Source organism: Bemisia tabaci, chromosome 9, assembly GCF_918797505.1.
Source record: "Bemisia tabaci chromosome 9, PGI_BMITA_v3".
NCBI lineage: Eukaryota > Metazoa > Arthropoda > Insecta > Hemiptera > Aleyrodidae > Bemisia > Bemisia tabaci.
Window position 1 is genome coordinate 22,645,336 of NC_092801.1, and position 22,634 is coordinate 22,667,969.

The 22,634-nt window shown below is 35.2% G+C and overlaps 4 protein-coding genes across 5 annotated transcripts in view; 2 read left to right on the forward strand and 2 right to left on the reverse strand.

The window, feature by feature from the left end:
* Nucleotides 1-923: 923 nt before the first annotated feature.
* Nucleotides 924-1,975, reverse strand: LOC109034671 (ATP synthase mitochondrial F1 complex assembly factor 1). The gene has a single exon (XM_019047926.2). It carries the CDS (start codon nt 1,857-1,859, stop codon nt 1,014-1,016), a length of 846 nt encoding a protein of 281 aa, XP_018903471.1. The 5' UTR covers nt 1,860-1,975; the 3' UTR covers nt 924-1,013.
* A 46-nt stretch (nt 1,976-2,021) lies between these two features.
* Nucleotides 2,022-7,684, forward strand: LOC109034673 (optic atrophy 3 protein homolog). The gene is made up of 2 exons (XM_019047930.2): nt 2,022-2,171; nt 3,175-7,684. The coding sequence occupies exons 1-2, from the start codon at nt 2,030-2,032 to the stop codon at nt 3,753-3,755; spliced, it is 723 nt and encodes a 240-aa protein (XP_018903475.1). The 5' UTR covers nt 2,022-2,029; the 3' UTR covers nt 3,756-7,684.
* On the reverse strand, nt 5,831-14,436 carry LOC109034667 (cilia- and flagella-associated protein 157). Of its 2 annotated transcripts, none has more exons than XM_072304772.1 (9): nt 14,108-14,436; nt 11,782-11,950; nt 11,128-11,230; nt 10,363-10,516; nt 10,038-10,161; nt 9,389-9,532; nt 8,315-8,596; nt 6,782-6,909; nt 5,831-5,971 (listed from the first exon to the last, which is right to left on the reverse strand). In XM_072304772.1, exons 2-9 carry the CDS (start codon nt 11,893-11,895, stop codon nt 5,881-5,883), a joined length of 1,140 nt encoding a protein of 379 aa, XP_072160873.1. In that variant the 5' UTR covers nt 11,896-11,950; nt 14,108-14,436; the 3' UTR covers nt 5,831-5,880. The 2 variants fall into 2 exon arrangements, with proteins under 2 accessions (XP_072160873.1, XP_018903464.2); XM_019047919.2 differs by lacking the exon at nt 14,108-14,436 and adding an exon at nt 12,255-13,035.
* Nucleotides 13,193-22,634, forward strand: part of gkt (tyrosyl-DNA phosphodiesterase glaikit) — a 39,305-nt gene continuing 29,863 nt past the window's right edge. Inside the window, exons 1-10 of the mRNA XM_072304771.1 lie at nt 13,193-13,449; nt 14,750-14,854; nt 15,471-15,818; nt 17,116-17,218; nt 18,026-18,142; nt 18,736-18,831; nt 19,753-19,923; nt 20,590-20,906; nt 21,403-21,671; nt 22,210-22,363. Coding sequence (XP_072160872.1) covers nt 13,392-13,449; nt 14,750-14,854; nt 15,471-15,818; nt 17,116-17,218; nt 18,026-18,142; nt 18,736-18,831; nt 19,753-19,923; nt 20,590-20,906; nt 21,403-21,671; nt 22,210-22,350 — 1,725 coding nt within the window. The 5' untranslated portion in view covers nt 13,193-13,391 and the 3' untranslated portion in view covers nt 22,351-22,363. The remainder of the gene's footprint in view (nt 13,450-14,749; nt 14,855-15,470; nt 15,819-17,115; nt 17,219-18,025; nt 18,143-18,735; nt 18,832-19,752; nt 19,924-20,589; nt 20,907-21,402; nt 21,672-22,209; nt 22,364-22,634) is intronic.

Consider the following 22,634-nt stretch of genomic DNA (forward strand, 5'->3'; position numbering starts at 1 on the left):
CTTTAAAGAAATAACATCCCTAGAGGCAGAGACATTCAGACACTGCAAACGAGATATGTGATTGCGAACTTAGGTACACTGTTGACATGTAACCTTTGAGCAAATTGAGGATAGAGGCTTGGAATTTTCAAGTGCTCATAGGTCAAAGGATACGACTTAGGGACCCCCTAATTTTAAGGGGATCACCCTGGAAAGGGACAAGAACCATGAGGGCAATAGAAGTGCTGTGGGACTTTTGGATCACCCTGTATTACTCCTAAGCTTTGACAATTATTGATCTCCCTGTGACAGAATCTCCTCGATTAATTAATTTTGTAAGGAAAAATATGTGAGTACGTACAATCCTTAATGACCTTAAAATGTTAATGCTGAAATTTTGAATATTCAGGACTCAAAATTTTAGGGCATTTCATTCAATTTAAAGTAATTTATCAGAATATTCGTTTCAGGAAACATTATAGCTTGTTTTTTAGATCCCTAGGAAATTTAAGAGTAAAAAAAATGGCTTCATCCCTTTTTTAGATTTTCAAAAATAACATGTTGCCTCTCTTTAAAATTAACTTGTCTTGGCGTCCACAGGTACATTCCATAACTGAATACTTCAGGGGTACAAATTGTCCTAGGCCTCCACAATTTTCTGTAATGCGCTGGATTTTCGCAAAAAGGTCAACACAATGCGCTGATCAAAATTTTCTTGAATTTTTAGTTAATATCAGAATAAGTACCATAGTCGCATTATTTCTCAAGAGTTGAAAATCTAAAATCTGAAAAATCAAAATAAAAAAAAAAAAAAAATTCTCAGCCTCGACAATTTTTAGGGCAATTCCAAAATTTGGTCATGACCACATGATTAGGAAAATTTCGTACCCCTGGAATACTTGAAAGAGGCAATCATACTTCATCGCCCAGTAATAAGTAAAAGCTTGGAGTAAAGAATAATTTATTGATGAAACAAATCTACATACATATTTACAGAGCCCTTTGAATATTGATTAAAAATGGCTGAACAACAATTAAAATGACAGTCTCTCAACTTCTTTAACAAGATCCATGTGATCAAAACTATCAGGCTTCATCGTGAATTTTTCTAGTAATTTGGTGCGATGGGTATCGTTTTCACCATAGTATAATTGTACTTGATTAGCAAGACACTGAGCTTCAATTGCGTTTAGGAAGTTGGTGTCATACTCCCCATGCAGCAAGACAATACCCTTGTCTGCCTTCAGTTCAGTGTAGTAGGTCATTAAGAGGCATTCCGGGGCATCAGCTCCATGTGTTTGGTAACTGATCAGGGGTGTAAAGTGAATCTGCCCCGAGTCAAACTGAAGGAGGAAGAATTCGTAACCTTGATCGCGTGGAAGTGGAAATAAGAAGACTGGATGTTTGGCGCTTCTTTCCTCAATAATGGAGTAAAGGTGCGCAGGTACAGCGGCGGCAAGAGCGTCTTTGCCTTTGAAATATTCCTCCCAAATTTTCTTCACTTCGTCAGCACTTTTGTCCACAAGGAGCTCAGTCTTCATGATTTTGCTGAGCTGCCGATTACTCGTCTGAGAGAGTGCTTCACTTTTCAGCGGGGCTTTCGCCTTTCCAACTTTTAGTTCTTTTGACTTATCTTCCTTAGGTTTTGAGCTGGGTTTGCCTGCCTCAAACCTGGATACAAGTTCTTCAGGATTAGTCTGTTGAATGGCAGAAATTTTGTGCGCATACTTATCAAAGTACGGGTTCTTCTTCAGTTCTTGTTCAATTTCTTTCACTTGTGAACTTAGGTCTCTCGCGGGTTTGGACATTATAGACGGAAAAAGTTGACTAAACACAGATCTTCTAGCACAGTTTTTATAGAAACTTGTGAATATGGACATGACCGCACCAAAATTCCACTAAAAGCAGAGAAACACTTCTAGTACTCAAAAAATCATGCTGCCCGAAAGTCTTTTTTCAGAGTGTAAACAATGTACTAACCTAAAATAGTTTTTGTTTTTCATGCGATCAGCTGCTGTTTGTTGTGGTAGGTCTAACCTAACCTGTCAAAATGGTGATCGCAGCATTTCCAATAGCAAAATTAGGTGCTTTATTATTAAAACAGCTTAGTAAACCAATCGCTAATTATGCTAAAGAAAGAGCAAAACATCATCCCATCTTCAGGAAATACGTTTGCATGCCTCCAGCACAGTGTGAGTACCCAAACCCTTAGCTTGACATTCGCTGGTCTGGGCCCAAGGTTGAGGCCAATTATTTTTCTAATTTGAACTTGAAATGTGTCTTAATACACTTTTGTTAATTATACTGTAAGATTTTGAGTTAGATATTTGCTCCGAAGTATCCAGACAGTTAGTTAGTCGCTAAGCGCACTGCACAAAGGCTCCTCATGATGTACCAAAGTTTGCCGCTTGACAGGCTATTATTCATTGCCTTTTGGCGCAAATGAAGGATTCCCCAGCAGGGGTAGTTTAGTTTTGCAGCATATAGGTCACTCGGCTCATCAAATTTGTCAGGAAATCTAAGTTCGCATGCCATGGACAAAATTCAAACATTTTACAGGTTTTAGAATACTTAGTGCCGATAAGTCCACACGCATCTCTTTTCGAGATTTTGCTAATCTACAATTTACTGCTGAAGATAAATCTGATCTTGCGATCAATCAGTCCCTCTTTAGGTAATAAAAGGGGGTTTCTAAATTGCTGTTAACATCATGACTTTCGTAGCCGATTCCTCTTTGCCTGCCATACTAAAATCCAAGGAAGACCCTGTCTACATGAGCACTGTTTGCAGAACTTTAGGCGAAATTGCTCCAGAACTTCAGGCACATTAACTGAGGAAAATTATGATAATTTAGCCATTGCTTATTTTGCAAACCCCAACATCGGAGGATGAAGTCTCGTCTAAAGTTCATGAAGAGAAGGTAATTCCTCTCGTATAGCACAAGCCCCACCATGCTCACCACAGCGAAATACATTATATTTGCTTTGTTACATTGACGTACTATAGTGAACACTTATGAGAGTATAAAAATGAGGTATTGAAATGCAATCTGCAGCCTGCTGCCGAGCATAGATACGTACCACCACAATAATGCCTCGTCTCATAGAAGTAAGCTTCTTGTATCATGTATACCACCTATAAAGGCAATTGTAATCTGAAACTGTCTCAAATTAACTTGTTTTCTATCTTTTCCAGTTTACAATTGGTGTGAGGTGAAGATGAAGATGTGGGTTCTTAATCTCGGTAAACCTGTCTCAGTACCACCCCTCAACGAACAAATGGCAATAGAATTAGGCGCCAACTTATTGGGTGAAACCATTATCTTCACAATGGCTGCTGGTATTCTGGTTGCGGAATACAGTAGACAAGTGCGCAAGGAGGCTGCCAAGGAGACCAAAAGGCAAGAGGAGATCGATAACATGTGCTCTCGACTTGACGAACTCTACTTCCAAACACAGGAGCAACGTGCTCAAATCTACGAACTTACGCGATCACTGTACGATCTGGAAGTCAAAGTGAAGAAAGTCAAAAAGCCCCCTCCACCTCCTCCTCCACCGCCACCAGCATTCCCAACACATGTTCATCCGACAAAGGATAATCAGCCTATTACTCCGCAAATACCAGAACCTGTTGTCAACCCTGTCAGTAATAATAGTCATTCAAATCTAGGTATCATATCTAAAGCTTTAAACTATATTAATACAGATGTATTAGCTCTTAGCGCAGTAGGACCTGTCAATGATTACCGATATCCAATTTACCCGCAGCGGTCATAATAATGAAGTAAGTACTTGACTGTTAAATGATGACTAATAATCAGTTTTTCTGTATGTTGGTTGTCAATGTTATACTCAAAACAGAGTTGCGACAGGATAAATGTGAGCTGTTGCCTTTTTCTGACGAGTAGCATGCAATATTCATTGTGCTCAGAGTGCCTCATTTCTGAATAAGTCTGTTACCTTGGGCAGATAATTTTATTCGAGACTTTTTTTCTAAGACTAGTCGTAGAGATCAAAGAGACTACTTTTGCAACACAATGAATATATTCTGGGCAATTAGACCCTTGAACTGTGGTAAATTTTTTTTAGTTTTTAAATATGGTACGGTACACTTTTTCCTTTTTGATTATAATCCGCGTTCAGAAAGTTATGACAGAGTATTTTAAGACTAGATTTCGTACATAAATATGTACTTTGTTTCACAGGGAAAAGCTTAAGCATACTCTTGAATCAGCAATCTTGTGCACTGTGAAATAGTAAGTAACAAAACGACGGTGGAACTGGAAAAACACTTATCTCAGTTTGTGATGGTGTGGATGTCCTTTCTCAATTTATTTTTCATATGGTAAAATACACAACATCATTTCTTTAAAATTTTCCTGATTTTTCTGTTTGAAAAATATACCATGAAAATTATCTCAAGCAATAGTGTTGGGTCCTCCTTTGATCAAATTTTGGAGTGGGTATTTTAAAACACCGCAAACTAGGTTTGCGTTTTTGCAATTTCACCCTTAAAATGCGAAAAACATCCCTGTTAAGAATCTTTAATACCTTGTGAAGATCACCCTAGCTTCATAGAATATTGCTTGAATTTTGATGAGTATCAGATGAGAAATTGATTCATTGAATTTTAAAGCTTTGAAATTCACTGTTTTGATCAGTATTGAACTCAAGCATGAAATGAGAACAAAAATGTTTAAACCATTAATTTCATTTGATGAAAATTAATATATCATTTCAAAGTGAGCAGTTTTAGCTTACGAATTGAAAGGCAATCCTCTGCCGAAATAACTATTTTATTTCATCAAATAAGTGTTTCTCCAAAGTTGAGTAAATGCTCCAAAAAATTTTTGGTCTAAATTGATACTTCAGAAAATTCTGGATCAGAAAGGACTAACAAAATTTCTGTGGGGAAACCCAACTTTTTTTAATATCATTCTACCTTGAAGAAACCAACTGATTCTGTCTTATTGTAGATGATGCACTCATTATTTGATACTCATCATGAGCACCAAGTCACTGAAAATTTAAACACTCCATGCTCATACAATTCTCACTCTTTTTCCTGTCTCTAGCCTCTTGCCCTTAGTGCTTACTGTTGCCAAAGTGTCAGTCCGGTAATACTGATACAAAAGGTGTCAGATGCAATTATACATCGCTAGTTCAGAAGCAGAAAGTTGTGTGAAGGAAAGAGCGTCATGTGAACGTATGATTGTTTGTAAATTTTTCCGTCAATACTGTTGAAAAGCAGTCTAAATTTCGTTTTTAAGAATCGCTTAGGATGAGAGTAGCACTGTTATCTCTGCCCAAGATCTGATTTTTACAGTCAATTGAAGTCAAAATTTGTCTGTATTTTAGTGTCTTCCAAAAAGAAGTACTTACCTTTTCCCTTATTTTTTCTGACCGTTTTTTTTTGTTCCAAAGTAGTTTCATTCTTTGAACTATCAAAGATCAAATGAGACATACATCTTTTACATCTTGTTGTAAGATTAATGGTTTATTTTGGGTTCAATCAGACAGTGGAGGTGAACTAGAAAACCTTGCAGCTAAGTTTGCCATGGTCAAAACTTCTTGCCCCTTTTTACTTAACAACTTTCACTTCCTACGCTAAACCTGTATGACATGATTTTAAGTTAAAATAGCAATTTTAGTTCAAAAATCGCAAGTCTATCATCATTTTTACTGTGTGCCATTAACGTTACAAACTTTCCTCCTCTTACGTTGAAACTTGAAGAAGTAAAAGTTAAGTCGGTAAAAAAATTAACTAGTGTCAGAACTTTTTTTTAACATTTATATTTAATACTTATATTCACAAACGAAGTCTAGTAGACAATAAATTTTGCTCTTCCATCCTGATGTTCATCTTGCCCGTATTTTCAAGTATTTCAATCATCACTTCAAGTTATGGTATCGATTTTGGAATAAGTCCGAGATCACCGAGAGAATAAGGTGGTACTTCGCTCTTGATTGGTTGCAAGGGTGGCTGCTCTTTGCTGAAACAGTTATGCAGTGAAAATGTATAGCACGCTCTTCACAAGTCAAAATCTTAAATTATGTGACCTTTTCGACACATGTACGTCAAAGCCGCATTCAAAGCAGAACAAAACGGAATATCTAGTCATCTTGAGAATCGGTCAGGCATTCATTCAGAACTTTTAAGGTTTTCGCAGTCACAACATGTGTTTTCATGTTAACTGCATTTCGACGGTGAAACTACCAAACCACGTATCTCGTTTGCAGTGTTTAAAAATCTACGCTCGCATTTTATTTTTTTGAAGTAGACCAAATCAATATCATTCCTTGAAATTTTCACAGAATTTTCTCCGCACGAAGAGGAAAAATCACAGAAATTTTCAAGACTGGATGTTAAGTAGTTTTTCATTTAAAAAATAAAGTATGACAGGAAGTCTGCGACGTCGCAAACCGAGATACGTGGTTTGGTAGTTTCACCGTCGATTTAGTACTTACTGATCGTTATTAATGGATAAGCTGCCCGAATTAATATGGTGAATTTAAGAGAAAATAATAGAGATGAAGGCCAAATCACCAGTCAGAAGTCAAGATAATTTCCTTTTGAAAATTATTTATATTCTAACTTTGTTTAAGTTTTTTTTTCGATCTCAATGTAGTCAGATTTGATGATTTCACTTTTTTGAATACTTTTTTGCGGCTTAATTTTATCTTTCATGATGAAAAAGGAAAGTGCTCCTCCTTTTCTCATTCACACCTACAAAAATAGAAATCGTTGTTTTTTTGTAGTCAAATGGGCTGCATTTTTGGCATGGTTTAAATTGTTTACTCACGTTCGATAAGTACTGAGAGCTCTGTCTTGCGGGACCTCAACTACTTCAAATATGTCGAGCAAAGTTCGTAATAATGTGCCTCTCTTGTGCACATTCAGAGCCTGATCCTTTGAGGGTTCTTGTTGAATCTGCAGAAGAATTTGAAATGAAGTTTTTTGATTAAGTTCATTGCTTATTATTTCTTATTGCCTGTAATTGAAGGCACTGCATTTGAGACGCGGAACTCCCACGGTGTGCCATTAGTGCAGTACCTTCATTCTTCATTACAAAATTCTTTTCTCTTGTTTTGAATGTAAGCTTGCTCAAACGAGTGGAAAATTACCATAACCTTTCTGCCATTTTGAGTACTCAATTGAACTATTTATCTATGAAAATGGCCTTCAAGTGAAAAACTTCAGGAGTCTGGAAGATTTTACAAAAGAACAGTTCAAGGAGATTTGATTCTTAGTTTCCTATGAAAATAATTCTTCATTTCCCCTCAACTAAGTCTAAATCAATTTTTTAATTGGAAGCCCTTGTTCCTCATGATTATTTATGAGCTTTTTCATTTGTATTTTGTTATTGTTTTTTTTTATTTTTTTTTTAAAGAACGCGTTAAGTTTTAGTACTTATACTTTTTTGGTCATAAGAGAGGATGGAGAAACTGAAAAGATTTGGAGCACTGACATCTATTTTTTATTTAGTCTCTTCAGTGTTTTTCGGCGGCTCTAAATTTTTTTCTGAAAAAAGTCTCTTAAAAATTGTTTTTCTCCAAGAACTAGGAGGGTAGTCTTATGATGAGATTTTTTAACAGTTACCTAACTTGTAATCCTCCATTTGTAAAATATTTTTCTTTGTTATGATTGATAAGAATGAAATTGGAACTGAAAGTAATTGTGTAAATAAAATGCCTCTCTGTGCAAATGTGGAATTATTTTGGATCTGTCATTTCGTCTGGCCTATAATTTGAAAACGTGGTTTTTGGGAAAACTTCACAAAATGTTGGTGCCTAGAGAGACATCAGAGGCCAAGACTTCTATTAGAAAATCAAAGCAGCCAAAAAACAAAGTTAAAGTAATTTGTCATGATGTCTAGTTGTAGCTCTATTGACATCTAGTGTATCGAATCAGTCAAGTGAAAATTTCTGGTAAACTTTGACTTCTAGTCAAATAAAAAAAGACCCTGTGCAGTGCGTTTACCTAAAGAATCATTCATAGAAAAAAAAAAAAAAAAAAAAGAAAAAAAAAACTGCAAAAATTTAAGAGGGTTAAACAGGATTTGTCTACAGACAAAATTATTACATTTCATCATTCTGTAATTAAAGACTGTGCTTCCTTCATTGTCAAATCCTGTTATTATTTCTCTGAATGTTGCGATTTTTTTTCTAAAAAATGATTCTATAGATTCATGTGTAGGTGTTATCTTTAGCCTTGAACTTTGAGCTTGCATAAATTTTTGACCTGCTTGTTGAGACATGTAGAACACCAGTTTATTTTCCACTGGGTCCCAGGAAAAATTACCTTAATTTTTAATATCTTTAGTGGCTTAACCTACCATAAATGCTTCTTTAACTGCACGGACCGCCTGTGAAATTGTATCTTCAAGGAGGTAGTTCCTGGATATAATCCTCAAGAATTCGCTTTTTTGTTGATTATTTTCCATTTTTAACATCTTCAATTGTTCCTCAATGTTGTATTTTTCCTTCTCTACAAATCTCTTCTCGTTCTCAACTGATTCTTTTTCATGCTTCAGTGACTCGGTTGTTTTCACCAAACGTTGATATTCCTTGTTTTGTTCACTCAGAAGTTGATGCTTTTCAGTCAAATCATCTATCACCTAAAATTTTTTGTTAGAATATTTTATTATGCAAGGCCACTCAATTTTAAGTATAAGCTTAAGTTCTCTATTTTCAGTTCAATGATCAGTTTCAATGATTATAATCGGGGTGTAGGTAAAAAATGATAAACTTCATTCAACCTCTCCAGAATCAAGTAGCACAGTGCAAAAAAAAAAAAAAAAAAAACATTGAATTAATTTTGCAATTTATCTTATGCAATGAAATCGTGGGTTTTTCACCATAAAATTACATCATTCGGTCAGAAAGTGCCAACTTGAATGAGGAAAGGAAGCAATTTGCAATGCAAGAAATAAAATTGCAAATTATTTAAATTTTATTGCAGCAAATCTCAGTGAGAGGAGCACCTCCAATTAGCAAATAGGCAACTCGTGAAACACTTCTATACAATAAAACATATTTTACTGTTTAGGTAATTGCAATTTATTGCAACCTGTGCTACAGGATAGTAGGAACAAAAACGTACAAGAGCTTTTAAAATTAAAAAATAGAACATCCTCAAAAACTAAACTGAGGTTTTCTCTAATTTTAAAATATCAGGGCTGCCAGCAGCTTTTGATATCTTGTTGAGTTTTTTATCATACTCGAGGTTATAATACTCATTCCAGTATTTTCATATCTGTTGATTTTACTCTCACAAATCCTAGGGTTTTTCTCGATCTAACTTATTTTCTTAATGCTCAGAATTACGGAAAGTGGAATTCTGATAAAGAAAGATGTGCTGCAAGGGAGAAATGACTATTGAAATTAATGCTATACCCTTTTGTGCTCACCTTATTCTTTATTTTATTACATTTTGTGAGTTTTAGTGATTCGTCTGTCACGATCTCCAAGCTTAATTTTAACTCTTTTTCTTGGCGTTTTAGATGCTCTAATTTTTTCATACACTCATTCCATGCCTCTATCAGAATAGCCAGCTGAAAAAAAAAATAATTTGCAGAATTAAACATATTTCTTGAAGAAAGCCTCTTTAAATTTTGGATTTCATAATCACTTGAAACCTAATATCTCAAAAATCTAATTTTTTTTAAGAATTACTTCGTATCCTAAGATAACTTCCTTATTTATGAGGAGAGGTCATAGTGCATAGTCTCATACATATGATATTATATAATTACAATTAATAATACAAAATAAAAATAAATGACAACTCGACTCTTGATACCTCCACTCCCTAGCTCTATTTCAACCAATTCTAACAATTTTTTTAAAATTTTTATTAGTTAAAAAGTGATCGAATTTATACTTATGGGGAAAACTTTATCATAGTAAAAGTTGTACTTAACAGAAATTATTTCTCAGCCTTCCCTTCAAAAAGGTTTATACCTCCAAATTTGTTTTCATCTTAGTTCGAGGGACTTCAAGCAAAGGAGAAAATATTTGTCTAAAAATTACTTAAATTGATCTGATTTCGATCCTTACCTCGTTATTCATCGAAATATTTTCTCTGATCACTCTTTGGGTTGTTGCGGCAACTCTCATTTGGGTTGCATTTTGGAAGTCCAAAGATAATTGCAGCAGTTTCACCTCGACGTCTTTTTTCAGTCTGAAAAAATGTATAAAAGTCATTTTCATTATCAAAAACAAGATTCTAACTTCTATTCTCACACATTTGTGATACGTAAAGGTAACACCGCTCTTAAATTCTTAAGATTTGCCTCCTTAAGTAGGAACAATTAATCTAACCAGTTTTTAAATTTTTGCCTGAAAGGACGATTAATTAATAACTCTGGAAACTATCACTTACTGATCCTTGCTCACAATAAATTTTCTCTCTATGTCATAAAGTTCCTTCTTGTGTCTGATCTCTTGATCTTCAAACATTTTTTCTTGACAAGAAAATTTATTCATCAGATCTTCTTTTTGAATTCTGAACTCCTCCAATGAACTCAGTTTCCCGTCTGAAAGGAAAAAGTATAATAAGATTATTTATCAACTAAATCTGTGCTAAGTATTTTTCAGAAGCTCTTTCTTCTGATGTGACCTGAAAAAACGTTGGATTCTGAAGGCTGAGCTTTACATGACGTTGCGTTTTTGCAGACTTCCATTGATGCCTTTTTTTACTTATTAACTGGAAAACTAAATCAACAATTTTTTTTTAAAAATATTGCAAAATCTTTCTTCCTTGTCTAAAGAGTAGGTACCTATTTCATACAAATTTCAAGCGATCAATTTGGTTTTGTTTTCCTCTAAAAAAGTAGAAAAAAGGAGGGGCAATTTAGAAACACTGCTATTGAGATGCTGGTTTCTGAGTTCATAACCATCGATATTACTATACACCCTTCAATACCCTTAGCAGCTGAGTCAGCCAGGCATCAATTTTTAAATAAAATAGTAGAATTAATATTTATAGGTAGTAAGTTCAACTTTTGTCAAAAAAGAAAAATACAATCCAACTTTTTACTTGATTTTTGAGAGTAGAAATTTTATAGTTTTGAGCAAAGCTTTATTTAAAAAAAACACAAGGATTTTCACCCTAAAATATGGATGTTAGATAGTTTTTGAATCTTACTTAAAAGTTTGATCTCTGCATTCAGCTGCTCAAACATTTCTTTGAATTCTTTATCTTTCTGTGTGATAGTTTGTTGAAACTCACTTTGCTCCGCCTCTCTGGCCTACAACAGTTTTTTTCAAAAAAAAAAAAAAAAAAAAAAAAAAAAAAAAAAAAAAAAAAAACCAAATGAGTAATATTGAAATAAATTCATGAATAAAAATTCAAAATATCTACTTCGGAGAAAAATATCTCCTGAACTGAGATACAAAAAGATATTTGTTGGGATGGGTTTGCACTGCAGATGAATATAGCATATCACATCCGTTAATTTAACATAAAAATTTTGGAAATCGCCTCTTTAATCATATAGAGTTAATGATTTTTTAAAGGAAGTTGATCATTTTAAGCACTAAAACTCTCAGATCTAAAGCAATTGGTATGCATGTAAAAATTATAGTTACCTGTAGGTATAGTCTTTCCTCTAATAAGCACATGAACTGTTCAAAATAAAACAAAGTTACCTACAACAAAATTATTTTAAGATTTTCTTCAAAAAGAAGGCTCTTTGGAAAAATGTCTGAAGCTTCAAACAAAAATATCTAGGCACTTTTTGCGATGGAGGAAACCATGCAAAATGTACTTTTTACCCGCCTTTTCATCGGAAAAACTTACCTGCTCAAGTGCTAGAATTCTATTCATCAGTTCAGCATTCTCATCTACTTTCTTTTGCAAGGTCCGTTTCAAGAAGGCTATAACATCAGCTCTGTCTTCATCCAGCCCATGCATCTCCGCCCTAACATTTTCATTTTCTTTTTCCAGTTCACCAGCATGTGAGCGTAATCTGAAAAAAGATCAAGAAAATATCTAATTAGATAATATCTTAGTTAACTGATTTATCAGAGGTTTCCATCATAATGATGGCTGCGCAATCATTCATCATTTTTATTTTTCTATCAGGACATTCATCTTTCATACATACCAGGGGCTACGCCCCCTGAGCGCTTTGCGGTCCAGCCCCCAAAAGAGCCTTGCTCCTCTGGCGTTATGTGTTAGGTATACATCACACAATACTCTTATGGTTTGAAATTTTGGGTAAAGTATGATAATCCCAAGTAAATTTCCCTCTTGTTTTTCACTTCACTTACCTTGTGAGCTTCTTTGTAAGGTCTGAAATCTGAATTTCATAAAATTCCTTATCAACTTCCGCGATGTCATCTTTGTCCTCCTTTTCTTGTTTTTTCTTTTTTCCTTTTTTCCCTTTTTTCTTCGGCATTCTTTAATCGCACCAATTTCAAAATACCTTTCGAAGGAAGACCTCCATACTCTTTGTCAATTTATTCTTAACACATAGTTTTAACCACCAGCCTTCATTATCATTTAATTCATACTTAAAAAAATTCATTAGTAGTAACAACACCTAAGTCATCTACTCAGAATTAAAAAATGTGAGCTAGAGTTACTTCTATAAAATCCTCTCATTTTGCAGAAAACAGCACTCATTTGACCTCCTTGTCTGGAGACTTTTTAATTTGACTGCTGCATGTTGATAAAGTTCCCATGACAACATTTGATGTTGATCAATCACAATCATACGAGAATCATCATCTAGTGCTTGCTATTGCTGTAGAAAATGAATTTTAGGATTCAACTAAAGGCTTCATTCAAATTTTTGCAAAACTGCACATCGAGTATCATTACCAAACATATATTCTTTGAACCATCCCAAAAGTTCTATCCATGAAACCCTCAGAACTATATAATTTGAATAAATTACAATAATATGTTACAAATCTGCATGGACATCATTATCCGACGCTTCTTTTCATTGATTCAGATTAATTCAGTCATATGGCTCATTTGACTTAATTGGTGATCACAAAATCCCAAGAATAAAGTTCCGTAAGAAGGTCGCAAGTGCAATATTTGTACTCTATGATATTTTACGGCCGTCAGGAAAAAGAGCGCAAATTTAAATAAACCGCCGAAAGTTTCTAAAAGTAGCCGCCGGGAGCGCTATTTTTCATGTTTGGCATGGCGCGCACGTTTCTAACCTCAATTCTCATTATCATTTCAAAAATCCAAATCCAATGAATTTTGCAATCTTTCAGTTCAAATTTCGGCATCGGCTACTCGGTCAATGAATGATTTAAATTCTTGTAAATTATGATCGTTGATATCGTCTGTAAGCTGTTCCCCTGAGGTACGAAGTCTTTTAGCCCCAAGGTTTTCATAAATGATCTTCCAACTAGCAGTTGCAAGCCACAGAAGCACTTTCATTCAACATGGATTCTCCAAACAACAAGAGAAATCACAATGACAGTCCAACCTCTAGTAATTCTGGTAAGTTTTAATAACTCCAGTTTGCATCTATGATAATTCAACTTCTTTCTCTGCTAATGATTATTTAAAGTCAAGAGAACAAGATGGAAGGAACTGAGTATTTGAAGCGCCGAAATGAAGCCAAGAGCCAAGACGATCATAGAAGGAATGAGAAGAATTGAGAATCATTACACTCAAGCTCATCGACGGTGTGAGTCGGCAATCACATAACTCAGTTTGCAACGTAGCAGACTTCCTGTCATACTTAATTTTTAAGCAGAAATCTAAGTACTCAATGGCAATTCTTACAAACTGCCGTGACTTTTCTTCTCTGCGTGAAGATAATTCTGCATGAACTTTAAGGAATGATGTGCTGTGCTGTAGGAATGTAGATCAGCTCACGATCAATTGGTGTGACATTCAACTACTTGCACCTCTGCGCCCAGTGAACGTTTTTACCTTGAATTTCTTGCACGTGATGCTGTGCCAATTATCGGCCATCTAATTTCTACCACAATCTTGTCTTGTTGTGAACATAGATTGCTGTCCGCTTTCTAAAGTCTCTATGTAGTTTGCACTCCATGAAGGTGTCCCATTTTGGAAATTGGCAATTGGCATATCATCTAATAGGATTGATTAAAGCTAAGCGATCTCATCTGATGAGCTAGCAGATGTTTACCTTTGACTGTCCTATGCTGTATGATTTAAATGTCTGCGTATGGCGATGACGCTCTTGTGTGAATCCTCAATTGCTGTAGCTTGCAAACAAATCGTGAACAGCTGCTAACTTATCTGATTCAAGTCTTACAACTGACCTGCTGTGTAGCAGTTCAGCCAACCGCTTTTGTAGGAAATCTCAAAGATTTTTTGGTTGCTACTAGGATTATGGCCTCTAATCAGAATTTCAATTTGTTAGTCTTTTTATGTGGTGCATTGTCTTATTTTGGTTGAATGGAAAATGAAAGTTTCAGTAACTTAGCCACTTATCTGTGGCAGCTGATAGAGAATTTCTTCCTTTTATTAATCCTTTTTTTCTCAGTAATTTTTGGTCCTTTTAGTTTATACGGATTATGCTATAATTTTTATATATTTTTTGATGTGTTGGAAAAGCAGACATGCTTTAAGAAATCGTTCGATGTTCTCGTTTTGTAAAAAGGACATTTTCCAATTTTTTTAAACATTTTTTAAGATAGCAGGTGGCATGAGAATTTTCTAACTCCGAGGATGGGATCGTAAATACTGATCTTAAGTTCATGTCGTGTCAAATTTAAAGCTGATTTTGCCATAAAATGTGTCTCATGCATCATTTGTTTGATTTCAGACCTAGCACAACTAGGAAAGAGACCTAAATTGAATGATTGCCAGTATGGTGAAAAATGTTTCCGCAAGAATCCTCAACATTTCCAAGAGTACTCTCATCCTCATTGTAAGTGCAAGAAGTATAACTCTTTACCTGTCTTAGTTTACAAAACGTTAAGTGGTGGCTGAGAGGTGGTGTCAGGTAAATGACTCAGCCAATTGTTTAAGTGTAAATTGGCTTCAGCAAATTGGGGTCCTCTGAATGTGTCAATATTCCTGTGTTTCAACCCTTAAACAATACCCTGCTTGCTTGTTGTAGTCTAAATCTAAAAAGCTGGCTAGTACTTCAAAGAGCTACAAGGGCTGCGTAGTTGCCGCCATCTCACTGTGTTATTGTTTTGATGCCCTAACACAGCAATTGCCAGTGCACCATTAGTGTCTTAACATTGAATTCTTTTTACGGGCAAATCAAGAGGTTAACTTGAGGACCCAGCCTCCAAACTGGAGGATGAGAATTCGATTTTAGAGTGCTCCTTTCCAACTCCTCTTTTCAAAGTAATTCTTTATTTCAAATGCCTGTTTAGTGTTGGATATGTTGTCGTGAGTTCCTCTCTTCAATTTATTTTGCCACTTCATGAAATTCTTTTATTTTTTTATTCAGAAATAGCATTTAAAATATCTAAAAACTTTGTTCAGTAAGCTAATTTTTATAGTATTAATTGTGTATCATATTTTGTTTGCAGTAAATGATCTCATTGAACGATTCGGTGATTCTAAACTACCTGACAACCATCCATCAAAAATCCGATTGAGCGATCTTCGAGCACAGATTGAAATTGTGAAGTCTTTGAAACAAGCCAAGCCCAAACCGAAACCCAAACCAAAAAAAAATGAGCCAGAGTCCAGTGGAGCTTCAAATTCTTCAAGTTCTAACTCAGTGAATTTAGAAGAATTTGTTCATCCTACATGGAAACTTAACCGAGGAAAAGTGAAGAAGAAATTGGCAGACTCAAAACCGTACAGACTCTTCTTTTCAGCGATTAAAGACTCACCTAAAACTCATTCTGAACCCTTAAGCATATCTTTCCAAGGTTTGTGAAGGTTCTCTTTTGCGGTACTTTTTACTTTAATGAATAAAAGCAAGAGTAAAGGAAATACCTCATTCCAATGTGACACGAAAAGGTACCCCTTCTGCATAGAGAAAAAAAAGGAGGTGTTTGCATTTCGGGCATCTTGGAATTTTTTGATGACTTGATGACGTAGGTGGGTACAGCGTGAAGGGGACGTCGCTGTACCCAGCTGTACCCACCTACGTCATTTAGTCATCAAAAAATTCCAAGATGCCCGAAATGCAAACACCTCCTTTTTTTTCTCTATGCCCCTGCTGTATCTGAAATAAGACGGCCACTTGACAGCGACTTTTCATCACCATGTACTTTAATGTTATGTTTTTCTGTCAATTAGAGTGGGCCTATCCTCTAGTGCTGAGGCTCAGAGGAAGACTGCCGTGATAGCAAAGAGAGCTGTAAGTGCATGCTGAAATGAACCTCGAGACACATAAAAGCATGCGTTAATCATGGCTCATACAGAAATGTACTTATTGCTCTCTTCGATATCATGTCAGAGAAGGGATCTCATCAACTGACTGTTGCCATGCCAGTTTCATTTAGGGTGCAAATTTCTAAAACTTCAATCATGAACTGTGAAAAAATAGTGGCTTGCAGAAACTTGGTGTAGGTAATCACAACTTGGTGTAGGTAATCACAACTTTTGATCCACATCAATAGGCGGGTTTAGTACAATAAAAAAATTGGAATTTGCTGTTGCCACCTATTCCCATATCTAGTTTGCAGGATCGTTTAAAGTAGAAAAGATATCTAACAGAGAGCAAAGAGTATCCAATTTCGTCTCTGAAAGGAACTAAAAGTACCTCCAAAAGATTTTTCCTCTTCCCTATTCCTCTAAATTCCTAACAAATCATGAATGAGCACTAATCAAATGCAAGATTGTTCACACGGATAAAAAAGGTTTAAAAAGTCCTTGTGACAGATGTCGGTACTTAAAATGAAAAAAACATCTTTCTACCCAGTAAAATAGAAAGTTAGGGTCCATGCCAAAAGGGTTTACTAAGTTTTAGACTGCAACAGAAGATGTGCCATTTTGATTCGTCCATTTACTTTTGATGTGAAAGTGACATCAGATAATCTTCTGTCACAGTCCAGAAGTGTGTAAACTCATTTGGCGTGGACCCAAGTGGACTATCGTTTATATTTCACAAATTTTTAAATGCATTTGTAATTTTATAGAATTGCTTGATAGCAGTCTTGGACCCTAGTGGACTATCGTTTATATTTCACAAATTTTTTTAATGCATTTGTAATTTTATAGAGTTGCTTGATAGCAGTCTCGGAACCATAAAAGAAACTTTGCAGATAAATTTCATTGTTGAATTACCATGGTTGTTGGCACAGTATCACATCACTGGAAATAGGTATGAATCAATCTAATCAGAATTTTATTTTTTCATTCACTTTTAATTGATCTGTTTGTTTATCTCCTCATCTTTAGTACTTCTTTATTTCTCACTTTTATTCTTCTTTTTTTCAGTTACCTTTGACGTCAAATTTTGATAAAACCAAAATACATCACTAAAAATTTTAATGAATAATGAAAATTCACTTCTTTAATGAGTATCATCTCATTTTAACCCCAAGAATAGAACTCTGAAATGGACCGAGTTTAGTAGAAATGCATCAAGTTAATGAGTATCATCTCATTTTAACCCCAAGAATAGAACTCTGAAATGGACCGAGTTTAGTAGAAATGCATCAAGTTTGAACAGAGAAAAAGAGGTTTGAAATTTTATCCGTCCACAAGACTCAATGTTTAGGACAGAGATTAATGACTACTTTCAAGATTTCAATTTTTTTTTTTTGACTTTAAATTTATGACAGGAGAAAATTTATCTCTGATTCAATTCAAAACCACTCCCAGCTCATTTCTGTTCAAATAAGACTTGATTTGTTTCTGTCAATTTCGGTCCAAATATCATACTACAGTCCCAAAACATTCTGTAGACCTAATTTAAGGAATTTCTTCCTTTTGAATCTTCTTTAGAGCCTCTCTTTAAGAATTGAAAAATTCTTCAATTTAAAAGAAGCTTTGGTCCCCCCACGTTTGGACTATTTACTGAGCTTTCCACCACGAGCATTTCTTTATTCTAGGCTGATTTCTACTCCATATTATAATTTGAATCCAGTGAAGTCATTACTTATTATAGTTGGTTTTATTTTGACAGGGGGACACCAATCACAATTCTTCATGGCGATGATCCTGATATCAAAAAAGGGAGCAAACTTCCACATGTGACAGCTGTTTATGTGAAATCTCCGATACCATTCGGTCATCATCATACGTAAGTTTTGATCTGAAGATACCTCTCAGGAGCTGACTTTTTAGGGGCGCAGGAAACTTCTCAACAGCACAACCGATGGGATTCAAGCAAGAAAAGAATGCTGCAAAATCTGGTTTTGAATGTAGGAATGCCATGAAAAAAGTCTTTGCCAGTCTTTTGCAGGTGTAAAAATTGTGTGATTTTTGAGAATTTCTGGCTGTTTGTAAGCGAAGAGCAAAAAAGTTGAAAGAGGTCATTTTTTGAAAATTTGAAGTAAGAGCGAGCTTTTAAAATGAAAAAGTCAGTTCTCTTTTCTCAAATGAGCATTTAGTCACTGAAATATCTGATCTGGCACCAAACGTAAAAATGAAACATTATTACAGTATAGGGTTTTGTAAATTTGATGAAATCTTCAAAGCCTGAGTCTATTTTTTCCTAAAGCAGTAAATTATGAAAGCTGTAAAAGTGTGAATTCTCCAATGACGCATCAATGTAGCAAATTTTTTTAAAATAGTTTGCGTACTCCTATAGTTTGTAAAATTACAGAAAAACAAGAGCTGCATTTTGATAGATGTGCCGTATTGCCTTTTCTCTAGATTCTATTTTTTTTTTAGAAAAATGATGATAATAGCTTACACTGACGGAAGTATCCGAGTCAATGTGTTGACAGCTAATCTAGAAGAAACTGATTGGGAAAATAGATGTCAAGGGTAAGTTTAAAATTTTTTTGTTTGCATCAAAAATTGCAAATTAATCTAGAGGCTTGATGATTTTAGGGAACCTAGATGAGCCCTTTCAATGCATGTCAAGATTAGCCATGCACACCCCATAGACCAGGCTAGAAAATAGGATGATAATTTGCAAGGACTTCAACGCAGCTACATGCATGCTTGTTGTCGTAAATATCCCAAAGCTGTAATTCTTACCCTCACAGATAGATAGACTCTATCCAAAGTCTTGTTTCTTCATACCGGTAAGGCCCTAGAGCACACGCCCACAACAAGACCATTAAATTCATCTGTGGTTCACACTATGTCAATATCTAAATTAAAAAAAATGTGTATTTCAGATTGTGATATTTCTAGTCTCCGCGTATGTTTTATTTTTTTAAAGGAGAACTATCCAACAGTCAACAGTTAGTATTGAAAATTTTATGGAAACCCTCCTCACTCAGTCTAAAAAAATGACTCAAAATTGCTAGGAAACATTTTGACGAGGAATCCTTGAAGGAAATAAAATGTAATCAGAGATTTTTAAACATTGTGTTTAAGATTGAAGTTGAGCTCAACCAATCAGCAAATGTCATTTCTCCCGCGTGGCTAAGCATACCAAAAATGTTGTTTCCAATGAGTCTTTTTTTGCCATTTTCAAAACAGTGTTTTTTCGCCATTTAGTTTTAAAAAAACTGAAAAATGGCGAGAAGCTTGTTTTACTCCGTATATTTAGAATATGGTCTTGAAAAAAATTATTACCACTGGACCAGTGTAGGTAGTGAAAGCTAAAATACTCAACTGTTGGAAGTAAAATGCTTCTTACAGTACAATTTATTCATATTTTACAATAATAAAATTATAGGAATGATAGGAAATTCTCGGATTGTGTATTAATCTTGTTTGTGCATATTCCCTCAGGGTGTGGATTGGCCCTAAATGCAAAAAGTTACCTCCTGGCTCAGATACTACAGCTGGAGATTCAGTCACAAAATTCAAGAAAAATCTTCTTCAGTATTTATCATTCTACAAATCATCAAAATTGGAAGCGTGGATTGATAGAGTGAGGAAGGCAAATTTTTCCAAGTACAGGTTAGTAAAATGAAGTTCAATAATGGTATCGGGGTTAATTATTATTACGTAGGTTTGATCAAAAGAGTCAAAAGAGTTCCAAGAAGTTTTAATTAAGCCCTAAGTAATATAAAATATCAGGTAAACAGTACTCTGCCTTCTGCAGGCACTGTGTGCCAAATGCGCCTAAGAATCATGCCTGAAAATGAGGAAGGGGGGGCTGGACATTGTGGGGCCTTAAAAACTTGCAATCTCGAAGCAGCGGTAGCGCTCTCAACGCACCATTTTCGCAGCCTTAGAACAGGACAGAGACACAGAATAAAATAGTATAGCGTGCAAAAAGTTAAGTTGGCTCATTAAAAATTGTAGATGGCTCCTAATAATTTGACTTTCCGGGCTAAGGTAGTCCCTAAAATTTCAGGGGCAAAGTAGAAAACTGTAGGTGAACATTCAAGATTTTTAAGTGAGTAATCATCATCAAATTTCAAAATATTGCTTTTTCTGAAAATTATTTGAGGCAAAGGAATGGCAAATACAGTAATTGGTGACAGAGGTGAAAATTGTATTTATACCTTTAATTCAATCAAATTTTTCTCATAGTAGAATTGTGAGTCTCATATCTGAGATGGATTGAATGTCATGTTGCGGACACAATATTCACCAGTTTCTTTTTTGGGGGGCTTGCAGAGTATTTTTTACATCCAGTGTTCCTGGCAGTCACATCGGCCCTGCTCTCGAAACATGGGGTCACCTTCAAATTGGCAAAATTCTACGAGAGAACCCACCAGTGCCTTTCTCTGAGAAAACGCATCAGGAGTGGTCTGTTATCGCCCAGTGCTCGTCCATCGGATCTCTAGGGAAGGAGTGTAATGACTGGTTGTGCACCGAATTACTTTCCAGTTTCAGCCGCAAAGTTCCTAGTCTCTACTACCCAAAGCTCCATGTGATGTATCCCAGTTTTAAAAATGTTGAAAACAGTCATGATGGCCTCCTTGGCGGCAGAGGTTCGTACCAGTTTCATCACATTTTGAATTTTGTTTAGTTCACCCTTATGATTGAAAGATTTCATCAATGGTGCATTTATTTCCTTAATGACTGTAAATTTTTCAAGGATGGGATCACCGTTCAAAAATAGTTTTTAAGGAGTAAGCATTGCGTTACATTTTAATAATTCTTTGTCAATCCATTTTTACTATGTTAGTACATCTTTTATCTTCATGAGCATCCCTCTCAGAGTGAGTCAAACCACGTTTTTTACGTTTTTTCACCTATTTTTGTCTCTTTTTAATACAGTAGCTGAAGAATGAACCATGAAGAGTCCTCAGTTTTTGTGATAAATGAGCAGTAGCCAGCCATTCATATACAAACAAACTGCATTTCAGTTTTGAGAATACCTGTTTCAAATCTTTTTGTTGAAAAATAATTATTCTGTATCTTTAAGACAATTACATGTAATTAGATACCAAGGGTCAAGGTTTTTTTTTTCTTTCTTTCTTTTAGGTCTGCCATATACTAATAAGGTTCATAAAAACCAGTCCTGGCTGGACAAAAGGCTGTATCAGTGGAAAAGTGACTCAAAGTTTCGATCGAAAGCAATGCCTCATATCAAAACCTATTGCTGTGTTTCTCCAAATCATAAATTCGCCTCTTGGTTTTTGATGACAAGTGCAAACTTGTCCAAAGCTGCGTTTGGGTCAGTTACAAAAAAAGATGGTGCCCTCATGATTCGCTCTTACGAAGCTGGAGTTCTGTTTCTTCCTCAATACTTGGTAAGTTTCTGGATCTTTTTTGCAAGTCGTTGAAAATCATATTTTAATCAAGTAGAAAACAGAAAAATGCAAGACTTCTCATTTTTCATGTTCTTTCCAATCAATAATTTGGAAAAAATTGTGTATAAGCCCTATTATCCCTGCTCTTGACAATTATCTGAAGGAGAAAAATTTCTATTAGTCTCACCGAATGACTTCTCCTAACTTGAGAAGCCTCAAGCTGACGCAGAATTTTATCGGCACTTTAGTGTGGAAATGCAACATCTGTCGATGAACTGAAACTGCACTGCTGGCTGATTAGAAGTCCTAAAATAGACTTAAGTGCAGTTGCAACTCATCCTAAGTACCTATGCCTTAGCGCAATTGTTTTTCCCGACAAAATTCGACCAAAAATAGTTTTTGCAAACAATCTTGCTTAGTTTGACGCACTTTTGACACACTCCAAAATAAACCTATCTACTCCTATTTTATAGCTTGCAACAAAAGTCAAATTTGTCTCTCATTGATTTTGCCCTTTTTCTCTTTTTAATTCTTTCAGATTGACTCAGACGTTTTCCCACTCGAAGGATCCGGTATAAATGAAGAAAACCTTATCTTGCCATTACCTTACGATTTACCTCTCAAAAAGTACTCCAACAATGATTCTGTCTGGGATTATGGAATATATAGTGAGCGCTAATTTTTACAGACATGTGAGTTTTGAATTTTATATTGTCTACCTGTCACCATGTAGAGTTTATGCAGTATATATGAAGGTAGCTAATATGAGTGGACTAAGTACATCAACCATAAAATTTAGGAGAATCGTATAGTAAAATATTACACTCTAGTTGTGATGTCACTAGAACCACTTGTTTGGCATACATCAAGGTTAGGTTTTGCATCGTAAGTTGTTCAAGTTTATCAGATTTTCCTTGAAGATCCTGTCTTTCTTTAAGGATGAGAGGTATTTATCCTTCATCC

Excerpts from the sequence above, each read along its gene's own strand:
- LOC109034667 (XM_019047919.2), bottom strand. The coding sequence starts at position 12,382 with ATGCCGAAGAAAAAAGGGAAAAAAGGAAAAAAGAAAAAACAAGAAAAG. Across the intron at positions 10,517-11,127 it reads TGCAGAGATCAAACTTTTAA|ACGGGAAACTGAGTTCATTG; the intron begins GTAAGATTCAAA and ends TTTTCCTTTCAG. Across the intron at positions 9,533-10,037 it reads ATATTTCGATGAATAACGAG|CTGGCTATTCTGATAGAGGC; the intron begins GTAAGGATCGAA and ends TTTTTTTTTCAG.
- LOC109034673 (XM_019047930.2), top strand. The coding sequence starts at position 2,030 with ATGGTGATCGCAGCATTTCCAATAGCAAAATTAGGTGCTTTATTATTA. Across the intron at positions 2,172-3,174 it reads TTGCATGCCTCCAGCACAGT|TTTACAATTGGTGTGAGGTG; the intron begins GTGAGTACCCAA and ends TATCTTTTCCAG.
- LOC109034671 (XM_019047926.2), bottom strand. The coding sequence starts at position 1,859 with ATGTCCATATTCACAAGTTTCTATAAAAACTGTGCTAGAAGATCTGTG.